Genomic DNA, 20,783 nt, shown 5'->3' on the forward strand with positions numbered 1-20,783 from the left:
GTTCCCTGTGACCCGCCATAGGTTTAGAACCCGACCGCAAACTCATTAGTGTCCGTCACGGGTTAGACGTTACCTTAACTTCGGCCGACGTCTCCGTAATTTCCTGCACGCCTCGTCGCCTTCGCCACGAGGAAAGCTTCGATTGTTTGTCATAAGAAAAAAAGAAAGGGGCATCCGGTGTTTGATCGTTACTTGTTTGCAAATTATGATCCCTCGAACGCGTCGGCTCCATTTGTTTCCCGGAGAATTTTTTCTTTTAAAAATTTTCTTTGAAATCACCGAGTGAAAAATATTTTCACTTTCCGGATCCAGCATCCTAATTCCAGCCGTTTCATTGTGGCATTGAAACTGACACTCGCGTAGACACGACGATTCACGCGAAACGCGTGTAATTGACCCTTTGCACTCGAGGGCTCCGGAGCGGAGCCATTTAAAATCTGTCTTCGAACTCTTCAAACTCAAATGCAAATAGCAAGAGCGGAATATCCTATACACAATAGTTTTTACGATTTGTCTTTGTCCTTATGTTATGAACCGAAAGTTATTTGCATTGTCTCCATAGCGGAGCCCTCGAGTTTGAGGACAAATTTTAAATGGCTCCGCTCCGGAGCCCTCGAGTGCAAAGGGTTAACATGATGTTGCGACAGTCCGATTGAATATTTCATCAGTCGACGAGGGACTGATTGTAATCACTCGACAGGCATCGTAATAAACACAACGATGCATACACTATGCGGAGATGTACGTTGCTCGCCGGCTCGTGATGTAACGTAACACGCACGTTTACGGGAATGTGCGCGATACGCGCGAGTACCAAAACAATGGACAAAAAGGGCAACGTCATCTTGTGTCGATCGGCAGCCAGCGTCGCCCCTCTATTGAGCAGCTGCACGCGATCAAAACAATCAACATCTTCAAAACATTGCGAACCTTCGAGGCGATTAAATCTACTCTCGTGCGTCCCGCGACTTTCCGACTGTTTCCCTTTTTGTTCCGAGCCGGCGAGCGATCCGCACATCACGGTGCACGTGTGTCGCGTTATTCATCATTTCTGTCGCGTGATTGAAATATTTCAATGGTAAAATTTCGAAACGGGCCTCGTCGGCATCGCGTTAATTAATATGCATACTTGCGATTGAATCGTCATATGTACGCGAGTGCCACGACACAGTGCCACGACGGAGCAGTCGGGAACCAGGATGATGGATCGGGAAGCCAGGACGAATGAAGCAGGACACCGAAAGGACGCGAGCAACGATACATCATGTATTATCAGGTATGTCGAATCATTTGTTGTACAGGAGGCTTCCGATTTTGATTGAAGTTGGACAAATTTACCGAGAATCGGAAGGTACCAGAGTCGAAATCCAAGCCGGCATTCATAATTCGTTATCAATTGAGAAATTTTAGCTTGCCAATTATGGTTCCATAAACCTTTCATTATTTGTCAATCTGTGTTTGTTTTTATTTCATACAAGGTTTTATTCTCCACAAGGTGAGAAACGATTCGAATAACTGGATGACAATCGCCTGTGAATACGAATTTGTAATTAATTATGCTCTCAATCAGTGTTCGTATAGATAACTTACAACTACACGGTAAAAAGATATTTTATATTTGTGTTAAAATCGGTCAAAAATTTCATTGTTAAATTTTTTACACTGCGCGCGTATGTTAATTTAACATATCATGTTTCTGTTATCTCAATATTTTGTACAAGTCGATATTCAACAATGTGCAAGTGTTAAAATAACACCTTTTATACTTCAATATCGATTAACATATTATGGATATTAATACTGAGCTAATTTTTTACATATTTGTGTCTCAACATATTCGCCTTGTGTTGAATTAACACACAAATTTGTACAAGCCATTTGGCATACGTATGAAATGTATTAAATTTAACACGAAATTTTCTACCGTGTGTGAATACCGGTTTTAAGGTTTAAACTATTCTTTCTTTTTCTGTCCTGATGTAATTTTTAAAGATTCGAATTCTCGTTTGAAAGAGATAAGCGGTTATATTCACGGCAAGATTTTCGCGCGAATGATCACGAATGATCACGAAATCCTCCGGTGAAAATTATATAAGTACATCCTGAGAAAGAGAAGAGAAGGAGAAAGAGCGGCAAGTTGCGCCAAGTCTCCGACAAAGCGTAATTCGATGCCCCGTATTGTACCATTGCTGACGAGATTATCGCGGGTCGAATCTACTTTACATACGCGCGACAATCGCAATGCGCCTTCGCCGCGTGTTTCGTTGCGTCGTATAGATTCAAGATAACATTAAATAACTCCCCAAACTGCTTTCCCGTCCGGTAATAAATTCGACCTGGTATTAACCGCTCGTTCGAGCCGCCGTGGCTACCAAGTTGAAGTGCGTGGCGATAAAGCAACCCGGTGTGAGGAATATAAACGTTCCCGCGGGATTACCCACACGCGTCGCAATGGTGCGATTGTACATTTCGTTGTACTACAACAGTAATACACTTTGTCGCCTTTAAGGTATTATCTCCAATTACGTGGTGTGTTTGCGGTTTCGATGTGTCTCGCATTGGCAATCAGGACACGCCGGTCGTATACATCGAGTGTGTCGGGTTTGTTAACACGCGTTAACGATCGCCTCGCTAAAAAGCGAGTTAGCATGTTCGGCCGACCGTCGCGTTTTAAGACGCGCGTCATTGTACCCTTTTAAGTATCACTCGATGCGACGAGAAGAAGCCGGTGGGGAGACTCGTAAGAATTGCCGATGACCTGCTCTCGGAGCCTCCGAAGCCCGCCGCCCAGGCGGTCTACCTTGAACGGGGAATCCCGGTCGCTCGTAAATTTTACTAACAAAGAGTCATGAGGCTCTCCGTGTGGATAATAACCGGATATACGCGTATTTTCTCGGCCGGATAATACCGTAAACACACACGTCGCTCATTATGGTTCCACGGTAGTTCTTCTCTCGACGGTACGGGATCACAAACGCGGAAAATCGAGCGCGAGTCGTCCACGTCGTCGTCGTGTCGTTTCAGTCTTCGATCGCGCGCTTTCTCCGCTGCCGATATTACGGTAAGCTCGCAGAACCGAAGTCCGGTGTCATTTGGCGTCATTTGCGAGACACATGATAAATAATATAGCGCGACGGAACTTTTCCTTTCGAGATTAATGACACGTTACGACGCGATTCGTTATTTTCTCGAGCCGTTCGCTTCACACGAGCGCACACGTATATGCGCATGTATACGCAAATTGTCACAGATCTAATAGACCTATGATTGCTTAGGGGTAATCGCCAGATTAGACTCGCTGATTGTCGTTTTAACGTCTCGATCAAATAATCACGACGGTGATTGTATCAAAATAAATTACTTACCTGATCTTGGTAATTTAAAAACCGTTAATTGAACCCTTTACTGTTGGAATAGCATCAGTGTGTATTCTTTTTGGCGAAATCGATTGTTTTTTTTTTATTTTTGAATAAGTGAAAAATTATTTCGAACGTCTTCCTTTACGTGCGGCTTGCTTCAGACGTTGTTCTTGTTTTACCCGTCGATTTGCCGCGTTTTTCTCGAGAGTTTCGTTCGAGATATGTAACCCTGAACTATATTTCGGTCCCCGGGCATTTCGGGCGAGCGCGAACAATGAGCGGCCTTGCGCAATTTGAGATCAGATCGCGTTCCGAAACTTGCTAATTGGTCTCGTTTCTCGTCTTGCGACACTCATCGGCCGATTGTTCTTGCTAAAAGTTCGTGAAAAAGAGTTTCGTGTGGGCTAATTTTTTTCATAAACAGAAAAATACGCAGTTGCGCGCGCGCGAGAGAGGAAGAGCGCGATACTTCTGGGATCGTCTTGTATACCATTCTTCTTATCAGCTTGTTCTCATCTAGTCATTTATTCGCATGCATCCCGCGCCTTCGCGATCGTCACGAGAGTAGGGAAACCTGTTCGAGAGAACGGCACATAGTAAGAGTAGAGTGATCGGCACTTCAATTTGTACGAAGATGCGAAGATGGACGCTCGCCCATATCAGTCGCGCTGAGTGGGTGACTTTCAGTGAGTCACGTTGAGATCCTTTTACGAACATTTGCACATCCTGTCGTTGATGAATCATTGTCAAAATTCGTGTTAGCTAATTGCCACAAAATCATTTTTCACGCCTCTTTGACGGAATTATTCCCAGCCTCGCGCTTATTTTCTTGATATTATTATTATCTTATTTTGAGCGCGAGCGTGGCATGGTAGGCAGCGCACTAGTCTATCATGCTTTTAGGAGTCCCGGGTTCAATCCCCGGCAGAACCAGAAAATTTTATCATACGCTCGTCGCTCCTCTTCGGTGGTCTGGCAAACCACCAAGAATATTCCCATGCCACGAAAACTTCTCTCCAACTGCCGTGCGGAACCGGCGTAAAACTGTAAGTCCCATATGCATGTGTACAATCTGTGTGCGCACCACATGCATATGTAAAGAGAGAGAAAAGTAGGCCCAGGCCTCAAACGAGGCTGTAGTGCCAAGAAAGAAAAGAAGAAGATTATTATCTTATTTGGAGATTAATTAAACACGCACACTTGTGTGCTCGTCACAATTTTATTATAATATAGTAATTACTTTTCGTTCATTTGAAACACGAAAGTTAAATTTATATATGAATTTACTACAACTTTTTAAGTCCATTTGTAATTCTTAGTCGAGTTTCTCTTTTATGAGAGAACCGTACAAAGTGCGACGGGAAAGTTTGCATCAGGCAGGATTGTATGATGAGCTCCGAACGTAATCCTTGTTCGTTGGTTTTGCATATTTTCATGGAGTGCATCCGGGATTTTGTAACGGGAGCGGTAAAAGCGGGAGAGCTTAAATAAGTGACTCAACGTCCGCGACTTTAAGGTGCCGTTCATTACGACGCCTTTTACGTCGAGACAAAATAATAATAATGTTTATCGTGGTAATTACCGATGTCTCCTCCTTTCACTCGAGAACTCGCTTTAATTAAATTTATTTCGCGCTGAGCCGCCGGAATCAAGCTTGCGCGCGAAGTTCGACAAAAATATATTTGCAAAGAATAGCAAGTTATTCCACACGCGATAATTAGTAGAGCATAAGAAGAAGCCGTTGTCTTTCCGATTAAAGAGTCAATTATTCGTTAACTTTCTTATTCACAAATTCAAGAATACCTTTCAAGAAATAAAAATTTGTTCAAACGTTTTGCGAATCCTCCGGTTTCTTTCTTGTTACTTCGGGAAAAAATCCGGTTGTAAAGCAACAGATTAGTGAAGGCTAATATCGCGTAAAAACAGCGTCGTGAAAATTTATGCGAGCCTTTCTGAGCATTCCTAACTCACGCAGCGTAACCGTATAACGCGCGTTCACGATAAGAGGATTGAGACGTTTAAGATTTAGGAATAGATTTTCCCAGCTAGCTCCGGGCATGACGGGGTTCTCACATCGTGATACTCTTTTACCTTTGCGAGCAAGAATGCCGAAGGAAAAAACGGCCCTCGTAAGACACCGAATCTCGACGAGGGCCCATCGATCGTCGCGAACGTGCGCAGATACTTGTTTCGAGATAGCTCGTGAATAATTCATGCACAACATGCGTCTTCGTCGTCGGTCAGTCTGGCGTGACCGTAATCCCTCCTTCGCCGATCCCTTGTAACCGCAATGTCTGGTCGCGAAGGCTTCTTAAAAAAAAAAAAAAAGAGAAGAAAGAAAAATAATGGCGCGATAATCGAGATATCAGGCATTACATTTCTGCAACTTCTCACGTTGCACAGACTTCGAGGAAGGCAGAGAAGAAACCGGTAAAGGTCGCAGACGAAGCCTCGTTGTTGGCCGCCGGTGAGCGAGAGTTGACTAAGCCCATAATTATTCCCCCACGATTAGTTTGTTATTTCTTGTCCATCTTTTTTCTACCGTCCGGCGCGCGTCTCTTCTCATACGCGAGCGAATCGTATTAGTGACGTGTAAATATTAATGATAAAAGATTTCACAATGCATGCGTGTAATTATTTCACTTCGTGTACGTGTGTACACATATATAGTAATTTATGCGTTTGAGACTATTTTACATTTGTGTCTCGCATTACAAATGACGATCCGGTTTCACACCAAATTAATCATGCCCGGGTTGATCAATCTCTGCCGTAGTATTCGACGGTTTTTCCTTTCTTCCTAAATCTCCTTCCAGATCTTGCTAGATCTTAACGCTAGAATATAGATAGGAGAAGAGAATTTAACGAGCTTCGGTTAAAATTAATCACGAGTAATACTGATTCGGCGTACTATCGCTCTCGGATCTTAATAATATCCCCCTTTCTATTCATTAACGAAAGTATTTTTAACGATGGTGACCGCGCGTAAAAATCGACGCACGCTGCCCTCTGAACTTTCCGTCATTTTCTTCGTTGAGGAGGCTTTAATTGCGCGCACACAAGCGGCATTAACACACTGTTACTCTACCCACGGTGAGGTAACAGCTCGCAATAAGGCATTACATATCTAGGAGGAAGAGTAAACCGCTGTGAAAGTATCGTATTTTTAAGATGTTTAAACATAATGAAAAATCTGGCGTCGATTCTTTCCTAACGAGAACTTGTTTGAACATCGATTATCGCGATTTTTTCATGAAAACCTTTTTTTTTTCATGAAAACTTTGATAATCTGACGAATTAAACTTCAAATTAAAATTCTCTAAATTTGCTGAGAGGAGATTCAAGATCTTCTTCATCTAGTTGCAACTCGGAGTTATAGTTTGCTTTTATTCGGGAAAACTTTCAACGTTGAAGATTCTCCGTATAAAAAAAATATTGCTTGATTTCGTCGTTCGAAAGGTCAGTCCATGGTTCTCAAACTTTCTACAAAGGGCGCTTGAATGCGCGCATACGCGCAAGATTAGTTGTGATCCGCGTGAAACGCATTCCTGGGTGCACCGCGTTTCGCACGTGTTCGGTACGTTAAAAGTTACGTTGCGCACGTCAAAGAACTCACACGGCCGAAAGAACGACGATACATAGTGGTAAGACGGTCTGCCGGCCGCGTCGTAGAAGTAAGAGTTACGTCGGAGAGAGTTACACGTTCACGTACTCTCATTGTGCCCGCGTCATTTACGTAATCACCCTTGAGATTGATACCCTTCCCCTTGCACCTTTCCCAGCCTTTTTCCCCGTTGCTATTTTTCGCCCGGTATTTACGTCGTGTCACCGGATATGCATAACCATAAGCGTTCATCGATCCATTCTCGTGTTAAAAGCGTCCTTGATGTCGATTTTTACGCGCGATCATGTCCCGTCGATGCTCTTCATTGAGTAGACGGAAGAGGCGTTACTCGTGCGGATAACCCTTTCAAAGAAGACAATTTAGTTTTAGCGGTTTTTTTTTTGGTTTTCTCATCCATTTTTCACTTTTACCGCTTTGAACTTGTGCCAACAAAGGAACCGTTAGGCTTGTACCGGCATATCTTTGCTTTACTTTGTGAATCTTACACGATAACTTTAGTTTCAGAAATCATCATTCTTCGTATTCATGTTAAACGCTTAACAGGGATAAGGTTTTACGCTCGAAGAGAGACGTATTATAAGGGACTCGTTCCGTGAGAAGGTGAGAAGATGCCCAATTTTTTACACACCGTCTTTTTACACAGAGGGCCAATATTTAAAATAATAAAATCTGGAGAGAATCTTTCCGTATTTTATTTTCTTCGTCTTCCAGGAAAGATCACGTATTCTCTTTATAGATTAACAATTGTTCTAACAATTTTCCGGTTCCTCATTTCTCGACGGGAAAGTCGAGAGTATGCTGACGGGTCGAACATGCTGCGAGTTCGTTAGACTCGTTTGTTATCCTTCCTTGAGCTCTTGACGAGAACGTAAAAAGTGACACGGCTGTATCGTGGGGATTTTCGCATTGCGTGTCTCAGCACGATATGCACACGCACTATTAGCTTCTCTTGCAACGCTCGTCGGATGCGGATGCTAGCGTGGAATCTTCAAGCGCATTAATCCGCCGAGTGATGCAAGCTCCGCGTATCGAAATGACGTCTGGTTCGCAACATACTCAATAGTGTTCCGCGTAATTGTTCTTTTATAATTATCGAGAAGGGTCAGCAATCCGTCCGTCGTTATTTGTGTCGAAAAAAATATTACTTGAAATGTTAATCTGATGATACGAAAATATTGAAATTTAGACCTTATACACACATACCCTCGTTTTTTTCCAACCGGATCTTAACGTCGGGAATAATTAACATTATAGAAAATCGTGAAAAATTCATCTTTCACGACCGGATTATTCGAGAAAGTTTCGACCTATTCTTCCATATTTTTACAGCATGGTTTCTAAACGAAATTATTCATGTAATTCATTTTCCTTTTCGTAAATCTGACAATTCGTTGAACATTTCTGAGGAAATAGCGACGGAATGAAGTTGTTTCGGGTACTCACCGGCCCGGAATACCGATAGATAGTCTGCCGGGAGATCGTTGCGGAATAAGTAGCGCGAATTTGTTCGACCAGGAACTCGATGATACATCCCTATCGGAAACTCGCGAGACGTTGTTTATCGTATCGACAGATGGACTGCAGACCGTTCCCTCTCTCCTCTCGAGCATGATTTCCTCTTTGCGAACTGTATTAGCGTTTACATGCTGTCCGCTCGCGTTTTGCATGGGTGAGCTGACGAATCGGAGCAAACATACGCGCGTACGACAATCTCGACGTAGGTCGATGCACCGGTGATGTCAGCTGACGCGTGTGTGAGCGACGCGACATCGACACGTCGTGCGTGTGTGCGTGTGCAATATTTGCATATATGATGACGTTTATCACGAATGGATTACGAAATACTAGGGACTCGCGCGTAAGAATTATTCAAGATCAATATTGACTTGTTTAACGACTCCTCGCCGATCTTTTATACGGACGAAATTGACGAGATCTGGCTTTCGAATGGATCGTGCTGAGACTTCGCCGAGGCCTTATCTCGTCGATTAACCAAGCCGATTAATTTTATGCGCACTTTACCCTTCCACCGCGCTCCGGTAGACAGTACCGAGTGTAGACTGGGTCGTGGTCGTCGATATATCAACGACCGGTTCGTGAATATTCAGCAGGGCGACACGGCCTTCAAAGCTCTTCGACGTTTCGTTCCCTCATGCGAGTCGAAGAATCCGGTGGTTGTTGACCGTCCCGAAAGGTGTTACCGAGAGGGCTAGGAAGGGCTCCTGCTTGCTTTCGCGTCATTGACATGCGTGACGTAAGCGCCCGACGCCGTCAAGAATTTCGATGCGATCCTTCGCACCGTGCTCGAACTCCTCCCGACTTTTCGCGCGTTGGTAATTCCTCCGCGAAGATCCGCACGCACGCACGAGTATCACCGCGCAGGAAACTGATAGAAGTACTAACCGTGGCCGTGTCCATCGTCGTGAGCGAAAATATTGATAACGTCGCGGCACATTACGAAGCCATTCGGCTATCTTGTCGTGTCGTAGACACAAAGCGACCTAGTTTCGCTCTCGCCCGACTCCGGCACGTAACTGCGATTTTAATCATACGACTAGCAGACACAACCAGACAACCGGTCGACGCGGATGATTAATGCGTCGCGTGCGATCCCCTTGACAGTGAAAAAAAAAAATTGAGAAACGATTCGCGCAACGAGATCCCGAAGAAATTCCCACCCAGCCGGTGGTGTGTAGGATGGCAATGAGTCATTGTTGTTTGCAATGGGAAGGTCGCGCGATTCGATAGGGCCGATGTTCGAAAAGAAATCGATTTCTAATGTCGATTTCTTCGACGCGAGAAAGGTTGTTCCTTCGTGAACACCTGCTTCCTTCGGCGGTTTAGGCTGGTCATTAAATGACTTGATCGATCGGTTGTATCTTTTTTCTCCTTCTGCTAGTTCTTTGCCTAGTTGCAAGACGTAGCTGCTTTTAATAACATGATTTAACGCGATATTTGATTATTGAGAGGCGAGAGAGCAGTTTTTAGTTTTTGCTTATGACGGTGCATACAAATTATTATTATTCGTTATGCGCAAAAATTGTAGCGTATTTATAGAGTAACTGTAATAGAGAGTAACCGATACATCAGGTCAAGGATAATGGTTGTTGTTTGCAAAAAGATAAGAGCCGGTTATAGGAAAGTTTTTGTGGGCGTTATTATCGGGGAAGAAAGAGAAGGGGAAGCGTCTTTAATCGTTTTATTTCTTCTTTGCGGCAACTTCTGCATATAAAATTTTTTACTGCGCTAAAGAATTATAGCGTATTCATCGAGTAACGGTAATGGAGAATTAATTTACCGTTAAATTACCGATTGGATAAATATTGCTCGTAAAGATTTTATTTAATAAGTTCGTATATAATTTATTTCTAGTCTTTCGTTACTTATTTATGCAATATAAGCACATATTAACTTCGAACGAGTAGTTCGCTTTAAAAAATGAAAACATTGCACGTCAATTGGTGATGGACGGTCTCGAAGACTGTCCCGTTCTTGATAGGCGTTTCTTATCGTTTCGTGGAATGGAAGTAGGATATCAAACGAGTAGTAAAATTACTGGCGGACCCTTCTTTTAGGATGTACCGATCGCCGGAAATCTGGTAATTCCGATTCAACAGGACGCGACTGCCGACGTTGCAGTACAACCGTGTAAAACACAACAGGCGCGTCACCGCCTTGGAATTCCGTCTGCCCCTCGCGATTTGAATGCACTCGCTGCCTTTTGATCTGTTTGTACGATGCGACCGGCTATCACGCTCGTAGAACCGCACAATTGCCTCCCTCGTTACGGGCAATTGCTATAATATCGCGTACGCCGTGTAACACGCAATACATTTCTGTAAATACACTCGATGGTATAATGTAATAACTCCGGGGCGAATTTACGAGATTGCTCGCTGATTAAGGGGTAGTTGGCGCCGTCGAGCCTGGTTTTACACGACGCTCATTTGCACCCTGAGAGAGAGAGAGAGAGAGAGAGAGAGAGAAAGAGAATTACTTCACCTTGATGTATAGGCGCGATAAAAAAAAAATTGGTAGAGTATAAAAGGTTGCAAAAGTTGCACAGAACGCTGATTAATGTTGATGTCACGGTCAGATTGCGTAATTGGAGAGGTGTTCGTTGCCTCCGTCTAAGCGATTACCAGGTATTTTTCACGTGTCGAACGTGTATGACACGCGAATTGCCGGCGCGATGTAATTGAGATTTATTCGGCGAGACATATGTACAGCTTTTCGCACCGCTAAGGTCTCCTATATAATGACTTTCACGTTATGACCGTAATAATCAGCGCTGCCATCCAGTCATCTTGAGTTATCTTTTTTGTCACTTTTTCTGACATATTATTAAAAAATTCACTATTGTCCAAAATAAGTCATAGTCACTTTTTCCTGCTGTTAAATTTATAAAATGTGGGCGTTATATATGTATTTCTGCTCGATATTATATTTGTTCTTGTTGTAAACTTGCAAACCGTATTACGAGAAGAACTCGATATATGTTAAATTATCCAAAGATGAATCTGGGAAAATAAGAGTGTTATTTTTTGCCAAAATGGCTAGTTACTCTTTAGAATTTGAAAAAAATTCATCTTTGACCACTATTTCAAAGTCACTAAGAGGTCATTTTTGTCACTTTTTCTGCCAAGAAGCAATCACTATTTCGCTTTTTTTCCGATGATCGGATGGCAGTACTGGTAATAATGTACAAGACACGTTCTTTATGCAAATTTTTCGCATTCGTATCTTTCGGCCGGAAATTGAAGCCAGGTCCCGATCATAATATTAATCTGCTCCTCTGTTTCAACATAGGAACAGCATATTTATCTATCGTAAACAATTTTTTATCTGTGATAAGAATAAATTCTGATCTAGATCTTGTTACAGAAATATAGTTTGGACTTTCGCCTTTTGGAAAATAATTTCATCCCTCCCCGGCGATAAGTGGGGGTGATAAATAAGAAAACACGCCTTTTCAATTCATTGTCTCATCTTTTTAATTAATTAATTAAACATAGTAACAAATAAAAATTGAAAAAAACAATGATGTTATCAAAAATTGTTATCAAAAATTTCAATCGTCGATAATGACGATTCCCGTTATGATTCGCCAGGATTCACGCCACGTATCACAACAGCTGTTCCGATTATTTTTCGGGGAAAATTGCTGGTCGAAAAATTCTGGTTTTAGGGTATTTAAGTTCCTTGGATCTAAATTATCCTAAAACTTGGATCTCGTGGATGTCTATTTTCACAGCCCGGCCCGAAATGGGCGAAATAAACGGAATCGTTCGAGAATACAAACTAACCATTTGGTTGCCGGCGGCCGAACCGACGAAAGAGGGCCGCTCCTCCTCGTTTAGTTTAAGTCATCATTGCTCATCCGCTGTAGCTTCCCCATAAAAATGGATCATTTATCTCGTCCCGACGTACTTCCTAACGTAAGTACAAGGAAACTCGCCCTCTCTTTCCCCTCCGAACACAGTCCTCGGATCGACCGAGGTTATGGTGCAAGTGAGATTGACCTCGCCCGCTTCTCTCTGTTCACCCCCCCCCCCCCCCCCCCCCCNNNCCCCCCCCGTCCCTCAACCACGGCGCTGCCGACAGGGGAGGGCAGAGCGAGCTCTCGCAGCGCTGCGAACCGCTTCGAACTTCAGTCGTCTCGCGCCATCGCACCGTGAACGTCGCCGTCGTCACTCGTGTTGTCGCTCGGCGCGTTCTCGGCTGTTCGTTTCGTGACTCGCTGCGCGAGGTTAAATGCGAAGTGTGAAACGGTGCTCGCGGCTCTCGGAGACGTTGTTCCCGTCGTGACGCGCTCGCTCGATAGAGAGAGAAAGACGATGTTTCGGAAACGCGCGTGCTGACGAACGGCCATTTTTCGGATAGAAGGACCGGTAAAGGTGTGCCACATGGACCGCGCTGAGCCGGAGGAGCGCGATTCGCAAACGGAGCCTTCGATGTTGTGCCCTGTGGTGAGACAAGTGCAACGGTGGAAGGTCGGAGGCGAGCGTTAGGTCGTAGTAGTTATCGTCGAGCCGTGTGTGCGGTCTTTCCGCGAACTGACTTGATGGTCTTCGAAAACATCGAGATGCGGAACCCGGGGTTCCTGCTCGAGGACGCCAGGCACGGATACATCCAGTATATCAGGTAATGTTCATCTCGAGCGTGTTATCGAGACGCTGAGAGCGTTAAGGGGCCGCTTGCGTCGACGCGAATTGCCGAATTAATCGAGTTAACGAGGCATTCGTTCTTCCCGAGCCGTTACTACGAGTATGCTTGGGCAGAGAGAGAGAGAGATATGGAGAATCGCGGTTAAACCGCTAACTCAAGCGGCTAACTTCAGGCGATAGGCGAGCGCGCACAATGCAAAATTCGCTTTAACGAGCCCGCGTGGAAAGTCTAAACATTGAACGAAGGATATATCGCACGATTTACGTTTACAACTCGTGTTTATTTGGCTGTTCGCGTCTCCCCGGATCTTAACCTCATTGTCGTGTTTATCGGTTCTATTATCAATGCGACGTTGGTACAAGCGATTACTGTGTGAGCAGAAAATGGCAGTGAAAGCGCTCGGGGACAACTCAGCGTATAATTTCGGCGATTTTAGTGACCCTGCTGCAGAGGATTAAAAGGAGGGATGCTTCCCGTATAGAAAATTTTCTGGGATCTGATTGAAATTTACTCTGATTTTCGAAAATAATGATGGATTCCAATTGGGAAATTCGGATAAACTACATTTTCTCTATCCAACGTTTATCCAAAGTTTTTTTTTATATTTTTATTTTATATTTACGTCGAACAATATATCTGAAAAGTTTTTGGCGGGGAAAATAGGATCTATCTGATTTCTCATATAGAAAATTTATGAGATCTAATTGGGATTTATTCCGATTAACTAAATAAAGTTGCGATTCTAAATGGGCAACTCAGACAGATTCTATTTGTTTTGCTCAACATTTTCTTAAAATTTTCTTATAATTGGGGTAAGAATGAGATATTTTTAATTTGTATCGCAATATGGTACACTTATTTGAAATAAGTGTGATCAGAATTTATGCTATACGTAGGAATGTTTAGGACATTTCCATATGGGTTTAGGATTCAGAATAGGGTCGGATAAATCGAGGGTCTGTTTTCTGTTCCTGCATTGGCTGCACTAGCTTATGCTAATTCCCTTTTCCTCTCTTTCTCGAGGTTTGATGAGAAAGAGGAAAAGAGAGAAAATGCAATGCAAGCTAGTGCAGCCAGTGCGGGAATAGATAACAGACCATAAGTTTCAAACGTTTAGTTCCGCAAAACGTTTAACAACCTGCTGGCTAGGATCGCGATGTTTGTCGAATGATTTGCGCTTCAAATCTTATTTCACCTTGATCCCCTAGAATTGGTATTTGTCTAACGAGTTTTCATCCGGCAAGTTCTCATTCTCGGAATAATCTCGCGCCACTGTAAATATTTACGACTGTTTTTGTGTCCGCAATGTGGACACCGGTGTGTTTGTAAAAGGAAGTAAAGAAAACGAGAGCCCCGATCCCCGTGGATCTTTCAATGGATCGTGAATGTATGAAAGAGAGAAGCTTAAGACATAAATGAGCCGAGTGTACAGTTTACGCTACGGCTTCAGGCGGTGTACAGTTATAAAATGTTAACGAAGGGATCAGCAGCGACGTGCACCGCGGCGCTAAATGAATCGCCGTAACCCGCCGCTTTCCACGCGTAAATTTGGACAGAAAGCCGCAGTTGTAAAACCGAGTCGTAAAGCCGATGTCGATTGTGTAGCGCGATGTGGTAAAACAAGACGCGGTATCACCGGGCGAGGCATTGTATCCGCGTTGAGCGACGCAATCGCCTGAAGAATCGGCGATACCTGCTGAATCTTTGACATTTTCAGTTCGACGTGGTAGTACCAGACGGTGCGGCGTTTCGAACAAAAAAAATCCCACGTTCGTACACTCCAGATTAGCATCACCGTTCGGCCGAATAAATATGATCGTTTAAAGAGACACTCGTAATACAGGCAATGCCTTCGTGGAAACTAGGTAAACAAGGCGACGTTACAATAACGCGTTGAATCCGCGACCGTGGTAGTATTTACAGGCTAACAAGGCACCCTCGAAGTTTTAATATAATGTCGCCTCATTTATTTGGTTTCCCAGAGCCACAGGTGCGTTACCTACATTGCGAGTGTCTCTTTAAATTGTTTCCTTCTACTATCCTGTGTGCTACTTGCGGCACACGTCACAGTCGGACTTCAAATATTTGTTCTTCACGTAGTCCGGCTTATGTTCGATAATGTACATTTCTAGATATCCACGAGTATTATGATCCTTAATATTTCTTAATCCTATAATTTTGCCCGGAAAAAAATCATTATTTCTCTTGCGATGCAATTTTGAGAATACAGAAAACACAAGTGATGGTCAGAACTTGATCGAGCAACTTTACTTCGGCGTTAAAAATAATAAAATACGTTGCAGTAAACATCTTATAAAACAAATATCTGGGTAGAATACCATTACTAAATATAGAATATCAATTTGCAATATTTGGATTTTTTTCAGTATTATTGAAATATGAATATGATAGAAATTTTGTATAGCGTTCATATAATCAAGTTTAACTTTGAGTTAATTTTTCACGTAATTATCTAAAATCGCCCGTCACATAAACGTAATTTCGAAATCCGCAGCCACGATACTGATCTAAATTTATAATTTCGCTATTAACCTATCTTCGTTAGTTGTCAATGTTATTTTATTGCTTCTGCTTTTCTCAGAATTACTTTCTTTTATTAGATACGGATGGACATTTTTTGACACGAACGAGGTCATATCACGCACTTGATATAATTGCAGGCGAGAAAGGAGAGGATCGTTTGCAATTTGTTTTTAATTGCAAGTTTCTCGGTGAACTTTCTGGTTGACCGACTCAACGTACCGTTAAGAAATAACGGTGCGCGAAAAGATAACGAATTTTATTTTTTATCGATACACATCGTAGCGCGATATCTTCTGAAATATCCGCAACATTGCATCGTGCAATTAACCGTTTATTGCATAGCGTGCCGTACGGGCCGTATGCAGGATGTGTTTGATCATCATGTTTGCTTTTAACAGGCGCCATATGGGCGGTTAAAAATGCGGATTCATCAGTTTTCAAGTAATACCGATAGATATTACCGATAATGTCTTTTTTTCGTTGCATTTATAAATTCAATGACCGCGTGTTGCACCTGTGTGAACCTGGCGTCCGACTTCCAAACAATTACATTTTGAGTACAGGAAATGTCAGCATTTTGTTTGTAGTTGTTCATAGTAACAATAAAATATAATTTTTGCTTTTTTTTTTTAATCGGTCGCCAGGTTCACACAGGTGCGTGTCGTATTTAGAAAAAATAGCTACTAAGGCAACGACACGTTTCTAAACACGCTAACGTGGATCATCATTGACCATCTTGAATGGCCCATTGTACAAACATAATTTTTCATACTGTGTAACGTAATTATTAAAAATCACGCATAGATTTACTGTAAAATTGAAATCCAATCGGTCCAAATACGATTAAATATTTTTCATTTTTTTACGTCTGCGGCTTTTCTATTTTATAGTGATTAACGGCGGCTACCACTTTGTAATTACTCACCGCGTCTTCATTTGGCGCGAAAAAAAAGATCACGCGGCGAGGGTTAATTGAGAGATCAGAAATTACGTAGGAGATACCCGTACCGTTAGCGTTGGTCCAGTTTAAGATGAGAGGCTGCATGGCAACGCTGCCGTCGCGTCGGCATACGAACCGTATTCTTTGTTCTTTTTTTCAAACCGTACAGATCCCTAACCGATCGTCCGTCTACAACAGACTCCAACTCATATGCCAGCCTCCTCCAGTGAGCTATCTGCTTGGAAGAGCTCCGACCGGATAGTGGGCATGTCCAGGGAGACGATACTTTATGTAAATTGGTTGAATGGCCTCTCTAAAAAAAAAAAGAACTATAATATGCAAAAGCGAGATGACTCGATAAGATTCGTGAGATTTATTTGATAGATATTGCTCGAGATAGGAAGAATTCCGCAGACGTAATAAATATGCAAAATCGACGCTTCATATATTCTTCATATATATTCTCAGGTAGTAGTAAATGCTATTTTAGAAGCAGTTGACGTTGCACGAACGATGACCGAACGTCGCGAACGTCATCAGCGATTTCCCAACTATTGCTTGAAAAATTTACACACGGTAATAGCGAGAGAGGATAAAATGCGGAACCGTTTAGTTCGTATAATGAATCAACGTTTCTCACGTTGGGTTATTTCGGAAAAATGACGTTTTCTCAAAGATTGGATCTTTTAGCGTGATGTATTTTCCAGTGATTCGCGTATTTGCATATACCGTATACGTACCCATGCTAATGCGTTTCCATTCATTTCCACGTTATGCTCGAGCATAGTTCATGAATTAACGACTTGTCGGGATGAAGTATACGCACGGTAATGCATCCTGGCGAACGATTAACATTAAATTCCAATTATTTTACGCGTTGCTGGCACATTAGAATCGACCTAGAAGCTTGGCGACTTTGTGGAAAATAACTTTTCCGTCGTACGCACGAAGGAAGGAGTAAGAATTGATTTTCGATCAATACGAGACTCGAAGAGAGCGTTCTTGAGAAATGTTTACGATAGTTAACGTTAATTAAAATTCTACAAAAAATATTCCACGTTTACGGGCGTGTTGTGATAAAATTTTTTATTAATCTTGCTCGAAAAGGTGTGTGGCGATATCAAATACCATCGGGTGTCAATAAATACCACGTCCGTGTCGGCTGCAGCGTTCCTTTGTCAGCATCAGCTGACTGGGGCCAGCTGCGCGCTTTGTGCTTTCGAAGTCTAAATGGGAGCCCTCGAACAATTTTACTCGACGAATGTTGCCGTGGGAAAAGTTGTTTTACGGCCCACAAAAATATGTTCGGAGATGTCGGTTGCAAAATTACTGCGCGACTCTTGCATTTCCAAATACAATGAAGACTCAAAAATAAAGTCACCTTACGAAGTACGAGTTTAGGTACTGCCCTCCCCCTCCACGTTCTCCTCTTATTTTTATTCTGACATTAATGCACCTTGGAACGACATATATGATACGAGCGTTTCGGGTTCGTATTTTTATTTGACATAAATAAGAAAAATTCCGAAACAGGATTAACATTTTTTGTCCCGTGTTGTTTGAGTGATTTACATATTTTATTAGTATTATTATTTTATCGTATCAGTAATTTTCGTATCGGTAATCAGTATTATTTTATCGTATCAGTAATAGTGTATTATTTATATTATTTCTATATTATATCATTTAAATATTTTATCAGTATTATTATATACAATCAGAAGTATATCGTGTTCGTATATCGGACGTCGTGCGATACAACTGCGGTCGCATTTACCTTCCGACCTCAGAGAACGATTTCACTATGCGTAGAAAAAAAATCCGACTTGTAATCGCGGTTAGTATCGCGGGAAGGCCGATCATAACTTGTTTATATCCGGGTGTGTACTCATCGCATCGCTCTAACACCGCGCGAATGTCGTTCCGAGATGCACCTCGAGATCCGGACTATCGATATTTGTCTTCTAATCAGTAGCCGGCGATTATAAGTCGCGATCGGACGTGTGGTATCTCTATTAATGACCGTTAGAAAAAGGCAGTTCAGTTCCCGCATTGCCGCAGCTGTCCCCCCCCCCCCCCCCCCNCCCCCTCCCGTAACATTCTCTCTCCCGGCGCCTTTAACGGTTCTCGCCGTTCGCGCGATATATAAATCGTAGCGACGATTATTGCCGAGTAATCGTCGAATCGAACAGTCGCTCTGCTATCTTCCACCTCGGACGATACTCTATTGCGCGCCGCCGATCGTAAATCAATATAGTCGCGCGCGTATCGTCGTCGCGAGTGTTAAAGCGTTGCCGGTGTACGCACCGTGGGCCGAAGACCGATATTTATAGTCGAGGAAGCCAGCTCGTCTACGTGATTATCTTAAGATCGTTAACCTCCCATTATGTAATTCCCGAGCGAAACGCTCATTAAGTCCGGGATTAATTCCATTGATATGCGCGGCACCTGATACGATTATAAAAAGGGGAAGGAAAGATCCGCGCGCATGCAGCCGGCCGTGGAGCAGGCTCGCCCGGTGTTCCGCGTGTCTAATGACCGCGAAAAGTACCGTAACGTGAAAATGCCGGTTAATTTTCCTATCCCCGCCGCGTCCGTCGAGAGAGGCGCGCGCGTTCCGGTAATAAAGTTGCAGGAGTGATCGCACGCGATGCGCTTAAAGTAAGATTATCGTTTATTGAAAATGGATTCTTCCTCCGATTCCCGCGCGGAAACGACGCCGGATCGTCGTACCCTGGCGGAGGGGGGTTGCGTGTTCTCTTCTCTCTGTGGGTTTCTTGGATGACTCTGAGTGTCTCGTGCACGTATTCTTTTCAACGCACCGCTGCTCCGCGGATGGACGGCGGATTGCCACATGTTGTCGAGCGAGATGCGTATAAATAATATTTAATGACGACGACTTTCTTCGTGCGGCCGACGAAAGTAATAAAATTGCAGAATGATTGGCGGTCATTACGTTGTCGAAAGAAACTGGAGTAATCGGTTGTTCGGAAGTCCAGAACGAGACCTGGTGTACACGGGGAGATTTTTGTACGAAGATTTTACGTAAACGCGCGCTGATAGATGAGAGGCTGATCGCGCTGTTTTATTATTATACGGGGAAAAATGATTTGCTGCCGCAGCAAAATCTATCACTTTGCTGTGCGGGCCAACTGGCTCGACAAATCTTTTCGAGGCGCCGTGTTGTGACGGCCTGCGATTCGGTGACGAGGTAACACATAGCCTCGAAAAAAATCACATTGCTGTAAGAAATATAAACAAATGCATCTGCAGAATTTCAAATTGATCGGCGTAACAGTCTCTTCAGAAACAAATTCTGAAACACTCATTTTTCATGGTTACGATCAGAGAATCTCCTTTAAGATGTAAGGAATGAGCAAACTGGACAGTCACGGTCGTTTGTTAGAAGAATAATCGACCGTGGTTGGTCAATTCACTTACTGCTTACGTCTTAAAGCAAGGTTGTAGACAAGGGACTATTTTATGCTACCAATGAGATTGTTTCTGCTTTATTTACAAGTAATTTGTTAATTGGTTTATATAAAAATTTTTTAATTTTATTATTTTTTTAATTTTATCGTTACAACGAATATGCAGTAGCGACGATGGTTTCGCTACAACAGCAACATTATTTTTCTGCACACCGCACCGATTACGTAAAAATTAATTCGTCGAAGGTTGATTATCGTCTTGGCGATTACTTGTGCGGGTCTGAGAACATTGCCGCCATCAGATGAGGATAGATTCGATTGTTACAGGTTGCCGTAACCAATCGTGAGTAATTAGCTATTAATTAAATATGACTATTGCGGGAAAAAATTGGCCGGTGAAAATCTCTACGTGGGGGAGATTTTCACCGGCAAATTTCCCGCGAACCACGATTTAACGAGAACAATAACACGTGTCAATGAAATATCACGGAATGTTGTCGATATTCGTTTCGTTGGTAATGAAAGACCTCGAATGTAGATGCTTGCACGGAACGTCAAACCGATAGCTGCTAATCGGCCATTAGCATCGAGCGCCGAATTGTATATCAACATCCGACCTAAAAGTAGAAGAAAACCCGCCGGTTATGTTCACGACACTTCGCTGTCTCCGTAAATCGTCCGACTCTTTTCTCGGCGTCTCTCTAAAAAGGGATAAC

The 20,783-nt window shown here is 43.0% G+C and overlaps 1 protein-coding gene across 3 annotated transcripts in view; it reads left to right on the top strand.

Moving 5' to 3' along the window:
• Positions 1-20,783, top strand: part of LOC106741483 (protein phosphatase Slingshot homolog 2) — a 134,190-nt gene that overhangs the window by 17,262 nt on the left and 96,145 nt on the right. Inside the window, exon 1 of one of the 3 annotated variants that reach the window (XM_014613576.1) lies at positions 12,659-13,128. The exons of the other annotated variants lie outside the window; for them this stretch is intronic. Within the exon in view, the coding sequence (XP_014469062.1) occupies positions 13,049-13,128 (80 nt within the window). The 5' untranslated portion in view covers positions 12,659-13,048. Of the gene's footprint in view, positions 1-12,658; positions 13,129-20,783 lie in introns of those variants that run through there. 3 annotated transcript variants of the gene reach the window in all.

Source organism: Dinoponera quadriceps, unplaced genomic scaffold (assembly GCF_001313825.1).
Source record: "Dinoponera quadriceps isolate SergipeBrazil2010 unplaced genomic scaffold, ASM131382v1 scaffold405, whole genome shotgun sequence".
Classification (NCBI taxonomy): domain Eukaryota; kingdom Metazoa; phylum Arthropoda; class Insecta; order Hymenoptera; family Formicidae; genus Dinoponera; species Dinoponera quadriceps.